Below are 9,727 nucleotides of genomic sequence, written 5' to 3' on the forward strand. Positions count from 1 at the left end.
TTCGCACTCCATATTTCATTCCCGAGATCACCATGATATGTGGAATTAAAGGCAGTGAATTGTTCTTAGTTTGTGGTCAAGCATGAAAGGGTAGAAGCAACATAGTTGCCAGGTACTTCTGTATTGCAAGAACACCAATGGCTAACATGCTGATGACTCGATCACGGCCTGCAACACCACCTACAACCTGCGCTACTACCCCCATGCCACTTTCTCATCGTACGACTACTAACCGGCCGGGCAACCCACCCTATATATATATGAAGAATATGAGCAAGATAATGTTGTCAGGGATAATGGAGTATTCCTCAACTTGAGAATGCTCATGTGGTATCATTGTCTCCATCGGAGCGCAGCTCAGAAGGGACTATTTTGGTTGATATAGGTGATCAACAGTGAGTTTTGGAAAGAGATGCATCCAGACTCCCTGCAAGGTGAAGTGCATCCCCACAATCCTCCTGAAGATATTGCCACACATGTGGCGAATACTCCAAACTTGTTGTTTGACACCAGTACAGTGGAGGTGAAAGACAATGAACAACATTGTTCGCCTTTCAAAAGGCTTCGGTCCTCGGGCCTCCACACCCTCCCATGGCAAGCATTCTTAAAGAAAATGCCTCTGCCACGGTTCATGAAGAGAACGAGATTGGGCTGCATCAGCCGATGGAGAAGGCCCACGTGCCCCTGAAGCAAATGAGCAGCCACTACACCAGTCAATGCCTCTGTTACTAAAGAATACAGATAGGGATGATGAATAAACTATCAATCCAGCTCAAAGGTCGTGTCCCAGACTCAAGATGGCTGAACCCGACGGACCAGACTCTGAACTGATTTTCTTCATTAGGCCAATTGTTCTGAACCTTGTGTTGTGTCTACCTCGCCTTTGTTATCCTGGCTGAAAAGGGCTGGTTCAACGAGCAATGAGTTGCTCATGCTCTATGGTTCTTCAACTCCGATTAAAATCCATACGATGCCCGCAAATCACTTCAGATGGCTATTGGAAAGACCATCAGCGTCTGTACTATTCATGTGTGTTATACAATCAGTACACAGTTTTTTATCATCCATCTCTCCATTGATGCTCGTTGCCTGAATCCATTGAGTCCTCCATGCTATCTGTCACATGTAGCTTCATCCTACTTATAATGCATCTAAGTTCCTATAATGTACTATTTGTGCAATGACTCGGTCTATGTTTCTCGACTCTGCTGACATTCATGATTTCACGTATCTCACCTACCATTAAATTGCAGACATCGATCTCACATGCTAACACAAACCGAAGTTCATATACATGAGACAAAACAAGTAACAAACACACCAGCCAAATGTAGAGAGCCAACAACATAACACCAAAACAAGCCATCCTAATGTACAAAGCCAACATGGCCAACACATAGGAACGCTATCAAGAGGCCCGTAATGGCGGACCCTAACCACTAGTACATATAGAGGATGGAGATTAATATATAGATTCCCATGTATATACCAAACTGTGGCACAACCAAAGTTTCGGGACGAGACGATACCAGGCGCTTGCCGTGCTGGCACCGGTTCCAAACATGACCTCGTCGGATGATGGCACAGCCCAGTCTTGCCCACAACGTTGACTGCCTCCCACTTCCCGCCACCATCTACTTCCTTCGCTGGAGCTAAACTCTGCGCTGAGCACGAGGTGGCACTTGTAATTGTTGTCGGCCCAGTCGAGCTCCGCAGCAACAGTGGGTTAGTAGAAAGAGGATTAAAAAATCTGCCCGCTTGACTAGGTCGGCTGCCGTTCCTTCGTTCCATCTCCTTGGGCCTCTGTAAATCTGGATTAGTCGCTCCTTCATGTTTCCTTTCCTCGAGGATCCATCCGCTTGTTGATTTTGAGGCGGCTTGTTTTCAGGCAACTCGCGTACGTATATGAATTGGTGGGCTTAGGTACAAAGAAGCAAGGTGGGACTATTTATTTATTTGGAGAACGAACCTCAAGCGCCAAGAGACGGGGAATTCCCTATACGACGCATTCTGCGGCAAGTAGTCGCGGCTCGCCCTGGGCCGGCCTATTTGAAGTAGTTTCGTTTTGCGAGATAAAAAATCATAAAAACAGTTCATACTAGGGATTGAACCGACCACCTCATGTAGACATACAGGCCGCGCTAGCCACCCCGCCTGGCCCGTGCAAGTGAAAGAACGACAAAGCGAAACCTAAAGAACAAACAACGGCGACAAAACTTAAAACCAGTTCGCGCAATTTAAAAAAAGAACCTTTTGTTCCTTCTACTGTTTTTTTGGCTTTCTTCACTGTCCTTTTTTGTTCTTTGTTTTTTTTCGTTTTCTTTATTTTTATTTTTATTTTTAAGGTTTTCGAACAGTTCAAATATTGTTCAGAATTTTGAAAAATGTTCTTCTTGTCAAAATTTGTTCATTTTTTGAAATAATGTTCACATTTTCAAAATTTTGTTCACAATTTCAAAAAATGTTCCTGTTTTCACATTTTTTGTTACAATTCAAAAAGTTGTTCAAAAATTCGAATATGTATTCACATTTTCAAAAACTTGTTCACAATTTCCAAAAATGTTCGGAACTTCAAAAGAATTTCATATCATCAAAAAATGTTCTGGAGTTTTGTTCATGTTCTAAAAAATGTTCGAAATTGTACAACTTTGTTCACATTTTCCAAAATTCTTCGCAATGTGAAAAAATATTCAGAATGTCCAAAGAAAATCATGTTGAAAAATGTTCAGAGTTTAAAAATTTTGTTCACATTTTCATAAAATATGTTCTGAATTTTAATTTTTTTTGTGTTTTGCAAAAAAGTTTAGAATTTCATATTTTGTTCATTTTCAAAAGAATTTTCGGAATTTATAAAAAAATTCGTGTTTGCAAAAAAAATTGGAGGTTCAAATTTCGTATGTTTTCCTGAAATTTGTTCAGATTTTCAAATTTTGTTCAGAATTTCAATTTTCTGTTCTCATTTTTCAAATTTTGTTCCATTTTTTTCAAAGATTGTTTCGTGGTTTCAAAAATTTACTCGCATTTTCAAAAGAAATTGGAATTTAATAAATTGTATGTGTTTCTTAATCTCTTTGAGTAATGTTGAGTTAAGCTGCTTGTCTTTTTTATTCATATTTTGGCGCTATCCATGTTTCGCAATCAGTTAGTTAGCTCGGCTGGTAGGGCTGCTCCGTACTCTGCAGCAACTCTGCGGATTGAGTCCTGACTTGCACACATTTTCTTTTCGGAGTTTTTGCGCCGGACCATACACTAAGGGTTTGAACCCAATGGTTGGCCCAATCGGGCGAGGTCTGTGCGAACTGGCGACTATTTGCCGCAGAATGCGGCCAATAGGACATCCCAAGAGACGGGACGGAAGTTGTCATTTCGATTTTCCCTGGTTCTAGGCCTTATGTGGCCATGGCCGAAAAAAATTAGATGTTGGAAGGGGGTCAGGCGACGTACGAAAAACTTTGAAAGGCAACGTACGAAAAACTTGTGGATGAACGAAAAACAAACGAAATTACGGTGGTAAAAAACACTTCTTACTTTATTAGTAGGTATAGATGAACGCATGTTTTCCTACCTAGCATTCGGAAAAGTATGCATACATGTGTTGTGATCCAAATATTCTTTAAAAAAAACTTCCAATCTATTAATAAGATGTAACGGTTGTATACACATCCATAAAAGTTGTAACGGTTGTATACACATCCACAAAAGTAAAAAAGAAATTCATAACCAGATCCATGGACCATCTAGCAAGCACTGGAGCAAGTTGAAAACATGTCGTCGTCGTTACCCTCCCTAGCCCAAGCTAACAAATCTTATTGTAGTTGGTAGCTTTGAAGTTGTCGTGCCAAGACCCAAAGGGCCGGCCTGCACACCAAAGGAGTAATCATCGGGAAAAAATAGATTAAAAGGGACGTAACTACAAACACACTAACACACTAACAGTCAAATCCAAAATTAAGATGATGTGCATGACAATCACGACTTCACGAGGATTCTAGCAGCTGAAGTGATCGCGACCTGGTCGGGGGCTGGCTGGTTGCAAGTCTCCTGATTCCCGCCGGCGCGGAGAACACGTGCTCCTTATACAAGGTAGAAGCACAACATACATGTGCCGTGATGTGATGCCATGGACTGATCAGTCAGTCAGTCCTCTGGCTGACGCCACCACTAGGTGTGACGTCAGCAGCACGTGACGCTCGCTCACCGGTGAACGGGAGCCCGACGGTGGACGCTGGACGCATCACATGTAGGAGTATGTGCTGATGTGCACCTTCTCTGCCAAGCGCCAGACACGTTCTCCACGGTGAAACGCGTCGTCCTGCCCTGCCCTGCCAGTGAGTGAGACGCCGTCGGCCTATATAAACGCGCGCACACGCATATCAAACCCATCCGCGGTTCAAGCGTGACCCAGCTCCCCACTCCAAGTGCTAGATACAGTGAAGAGTGAACAACTTCTTGAAGAGTGAACAACTTCTTGAAGAGTGAACAACTAGTCAAGTGCGTAGCATCCATCCGTTGGGCGACATGGCTTTCGCGCTCAAGGCGTCCCCCTCCACGTCCTCCACGGCTACGTCGCTGAGCCACCCGATGCGCCAACGGCATGCGGCAGCCGTGCCGGTGGCCACGCGGCGGGGCAGGCTTGTGGTCCGAGCGGTCGCGGCGGTGACCCCGCCCGCGCCTGCTGCGAGGCGCGCGTCGCAGTCCGCGGCCGGCGAGCGCGGCCTTTCGGTGGCGGAGGCCATGTCTCGGGTCAGGGCGAATGGCAAGGTACGTGCCCCGAGCCTAGCCATGAAGCTGACTTTGCAGCAGGTACGTACAAGGTCGATGCTGATTGACCAAGGTTAATTAATTTCACTGTTGCGCGTGCGCAGACGGCGTTTATCCCGTACATCACCGCCGGCGACCCCGACCTGGCAACCACGGCGGAGGCGCTCAGGCTCCTCGACTCGCTCGGCGCCGACGTCATCGAGCTCGGCATGCCCTTCTCAGACCCCTCCTTCGACGGGCCGGTGATCCAGGCCTCCGCGGCGCGGGCGTTGGCCGCCGGCGCGACCACGGACGCCGTGATGTCGATGCTCAAGGAGGTGACGCCGGAGCTGTCCTGCCCCGTGGTCATCTTCTCTTATTTCAACCCCATTGTGCGCCGTGGGACGGGGAACTTCGCTGCCGCTGCCAAAGAAGCCGGTGTCAAAGGTAACCAGATCACTTACGAGTAGCTTATTCGGTTTGAACGAAACCAAAACGTTTGAATTAATAAGAATGTGCAGTTGCCATCATGAGTTTTGATCGGATCTGTAGTTTTCTCCAGAAGGAATTTGTATGCTCATTCACATAGAATTTCCCAAAGGAAATCCTCCAAACTAAATGAGCCCTTAGCAAACTAATTATTTCATCCAGGTCTTATCATACCTGACCTTCCATACGACGAGATACACGGTTTTAGGAAAGAAACCGCCGAGAACAAACTAGAACTGGTATGTGCATGCCCCCTCAACATTAATGCAATGCTAGCACAACTCAGGTTTAAGTCATTAACCAAGTTATATGTTTTAAACCAATGAATCTAGATTCTCCTTACAACACCAGCTACACCATTAGAGAGGATGAAAGAAATCACAAAAGCTTCAGAAGGGTTTGTTTACCTTGTATGTGCAGAACACATGCGTAAAATCCTAACTTCTTATTCCAATTCTGGATTTGTGATCAATCTCAGAATTAACATTTTATCCCCCTAATTAAATAATGTGTATCATGCAGGTAAGTGTCGTTGGAGTTACAGGAGCCCGGGCAACGGTAAACCCACGTGTCAAGGATCTTCTTCAGGAGATTAGACAGGTTTGTACAAAAGATTTTTAGAACCATCAAATCAAATTAATTAAAGTTAACCAGAAAACAAATAGTGTCAATTTCCCCCTCATTTTGTTGAAAGTATCACCGGTCACATACCTTTTGCAATGGTCCGTAGGTCACTGACAAGGCAGTGGCGGTCGGCTTTGGCATATCAACCCCGGAACATGTTAGCCAGGTAAACAACACATCGGAAGATTCACAAAAAGTTGATAATCTTGAATACAAAATCTCAGCAAGGTAATTTAACATTCCTAACCTCCACTTATAAATGTACACAGATTGCTGGTTGGGGTGCAGATGGAGTGATCATTGGCAGTGCAATGGTGAAACAGTTAGGTGAAGCAAATTCTCCAAAAGAAGGATTAAATAGGCTAGAAGTATATGCCAGAAGTTTGAAGAATGCACTCCCATGATATGCAATTAACATAGTTAATTATTTAGCGTGGCGAGCCATGATGGTGGTCAATGTTTCAATGGGCACACAGAAGCATAGAAGCTATTTGCAATTTTTGTGTCACAAAAAGACAACGGTGTTTACTTTGTAGTTAGTATTTGCATTTGCTTTTGTTACTTCGTTGTGCTACCTCGGGAGTGTTAATATCGAGTGAGTCGCACAAACTCTCGATTAAAGTGGAACTTGTAACAATTTACCCCAATTTTTTGATGCATGTCTGGTAGGTATTGCTCACAGGTCACGCGTCATTCTGTAATATATCTGCTCCTATTTCTTACTTGTTCGATGGAATAATCATCAATGGTTTGCAAATTGCCTCTTGTGACATTGATAATAGTACCTTTCATAGTTTCCTATGGACGCTACCATGGTAAACTATGTGCATGTCCCGAACAGCGGATATTTTCTTTTCAATAAATGTCAATTTCATTAATTCAAAATGTAGCATCAAGCGAATAGAAAGCATGATAAGGAGGAACATTTCCTGAAATCACGATACAATTTTGAATTGCCAACATTTATTAATTTGGGAACAAATTCGAAAAAGAGATTTTTTTAACATTTTTGGAGAATGTGAACAATTTATGAATACCACGAACAATTTTTTAATAGTTGAATACATTTTGGAAGCAAGGACATTTTAAAATTTTCAAACACATTTTGAAATCCAAACTCTGAACATTTCTTTGAATTTTTTGAACATATTTTTGAATATGTGAACAAATTTTAAAAAAGGGGACATTTTAAAATTCCAAACATTTTTACATAAAGGCGAACACTTTTTAAATTTGTGTATTGTTTTAGACGGGAGTATTTGTAAAATTTCAAACAAATTTGAAAGGCATACATCTTTTGTAATTTTCTGAATATGTGCACAAATTTTGTAAACGGGGACATTTTCTGAAATTCAGAACAAATTTTAATGCCAAACATTTGCGGTTTGGGCGCTATGGAAATACTCCAATGATGTTTTTTTCAATGGTGGCATCGCCTTCCGCAGGCATAGTGCTCAAGCAGGTGACTGAGGAAGGCTGGGGCTGGAAGACGATAAATCTGTTGCAGAGTTACGTGGGTTTGTACCTTTTTGGGTGGATAGTTTGGCGGGTCGTGAGTAGTAGGCATGAGGAGTGTTGGCGTGTGTGGCCATGGCGTTGATTGCAAAATGACAATGTATCCATCTTGGTGTTACTCTTCTACGAAATTGATACGTCTATCCATGAAAAACTCTAGGACTATTTAGTAACAAATTACACAAATTTTATCAAATCAGACACCTGAACACCAATCCTACAACCAGGTCCCACTACTCATAGACACAAAGTAGGTGGAGCTCATTTTTAGCGAGAGCTCAACTCTCCGTCTCTCCCAAGCTCACTCTCAGCCCTGGAATCTCACGATGGGCTCGCATCCAGATTTTGTCGTCATGGCCAGAGCCGCGTGTGGAAGAGGAACACTCGATAGAGGGGTTGGTGGGTTTGGTGGGGAGAAGGGAGTAGGGGACGGTCGGTGGCCAACGCTAGTGGTTAGAGGAAGGGTTGAGGGAGGAAGGTGGTTTGGTGCCACTGCTGTTGCTGCTAGATCTCGAGGGCGATGGAGGAATGACGCTTCTCATTGCTATTGTTGTTATCGTTTTGTATTGCTAGTTGATTGTTGTTTGTCAGTTTTGTATAGTTGGAGTTGCATAATAGTTTTTATGACGTTAAAAGTTGGATCTGATGGCCAATCTTTAGAAAGATGGTCTAGATTTTAAGCCTATTTTTATTTTTGAATATGTCAAGCCGAGCCGTCCCTCTAGTCACTTAAAGAGAGTGATTATGTGTTTTGTTGTTACTACCTAGTCCTAGAGTTGTGTTTATTAGTTGAAATCCCTTATTTTATAGCTGTTGTTTTGTGTTACCTCAGTTGCAATTTTCTCTTCTTAATATTTGTACTTTACTTAGTTGCCAAAAACATTCAGAACAAATCTTTTGAACAACAGAGGTAATTTTCCCTTCCTAATTTTATACATTACTCAATTGACAAATCTTTTATATAATCATAATGATCAATAGGTTGCTTGCTTTAATCATCTCCACCATCAGATTTAGGTAGTGCAATACCTTGCACTTATCTTACAAAGTAGTACAATATTGTTACCTTAGATCGAAATGTGAAAATTATACAACCTTATTCCTGGACGTGTCATCCTTTCAATCACCATATACATAATTACATTGATCACAGGTAAGCATAATTAAATTCTAAGTACATTGCACAATACGTGTTAGAAGGGAGAGAGAGGATTGGTGAAATAGTTGTTGTATTGCTTGAGCCTCGTGGGCATATATATAGGAGTACAATGATCTACTTGGAGTACAAGACAAGTCAGAACAAATCCTAGTCTATCTCGTCTTTCCTAATAAACATTATACTCAACATCCCCCCCGCAGTCACAATAGTAGTGACGCAGACGGTGAGACTGGAGAAGAATTCGAAGGCAAGCCGACGGACACCCCCCGCACGGTCGTAACGGTCGATGCATCGCGAAGTCGTAGCTGGAGTGAAAACCGACGAGGTTGCTCAAGCATGCGGTAGCCTTTTTGTGCTGTTTGTCGATGTAGACGAGAGCGTGGGTGGTGGAGCCGTGGTCGAGGTAGCCATGCGAAGAATGTCGTGGTCGATGTCGAGTCGGGGTAGCCGGTGTCGAGGAAGTCGCCGTGGAGCCGCGGGCGCAAGGAGGCGCCAAGTTAGTCGTGGGCGCAGTGGTGTCGAAGTAGTGGTGCGCCAGGAAGGAGATGATGTTGACGACACGTCGCGCCGGGGTTGCCAACCCCGGGGACACATCATAGACGAAGGCATGCGTCAGTGTCACCAGCACCGGGCATGCGTAGACGGACGAAGACGAAGTTAACGAAGCACCGCACCAGGCTTGCCAGGCCCAGGGACACGTCGTGGACGAAGGCATGCGGCGGTGTTGCAAGCACCGGGCATGCGTAGACTGGGAACTTCACGAGCTGTACGCCATGTCAAAAAAGTCGGAGAGGCCAGCAGAGAAGGACTCGACGACAGTCGCGACGCCAATCAGCGCGAGGCCAATGTCGCCCGCGGTTATTAGACTAGATGAAGCGGTTGGGATAGATGACGACGACGCTGGCGACGGGCTGGTGCTGGATGAAGATGAACGGGGTGGACGGGCGGCTGCGGCGGCTACGGGGGTAGCGGCGGCGGCGGCCGAAGAAGAGCGGCGGCGGCGGCTAGGTTAGGAGTGCGGCGGCGGTGCTCGATGTAGGCGAGGAGCCCTGACAGCGTGACAAAGAACGATGCGGATGATGGTGTTCCCGCGCCAAGGGAGGCGGCGCGACGCATACTACGAGAAGTCAACGCGCAAGCGACGGCGGTGGACCGTGGCCCGCGGCGCTATGGCTCGAAGGGGCGACACAGTGGCGGCGG

The 9,727-nt window shown here is 44.7% G+C and overlaps 1 protein-coding gene across 1 annotated transcript; it reads left to right on the top strand.

Moving 5' to 3' along the window:
- Positions 1-4,408: 4,408 nt before the first annotated feature.
- LOC119306451 (tryptophan synthase alpha chain-like) lies at positions 4,409-6,578 on the top strand. The gene is made up of 7 exons (XM_037582665.1): positions 4,409-4,761; positions 4,866-5,187; positions 5,392-5,468; positions 5,562-5,639; positions 5,752-5,829; positions 5,960-6,019; positions 6,123-6,578. Exons 1-7 carry the CDS (start codon positions 4,519-4,521, stop codon positions 6,255-6,257), a joined length of 993 nt encoding a protein of 330 aa, XP_037438562.1. The 5' UTR covers positions 4,409-4,518; the 3' UTR covers positions 6,258-6,578.
- The last annotated feature ends 3,149 nt before the right edge of the window (positions 6,579-9,727 follow it).

This window comes from Triticum dicoccoides, chromosome 5B, assembly GCF_002162155.2.
Source record: "Triticum dicoccoides isolate Atlit2015 ecotype Zavitan chromosome 5B, WEW_v2.0, whole genome shotgun sequence".
Lineage (NCBI taxonomy): Eukaryota > Viridiplantae > Streptophyta > Magnoliopsida > Poales > Poaceae > Triticum > Triticum dicoccoides.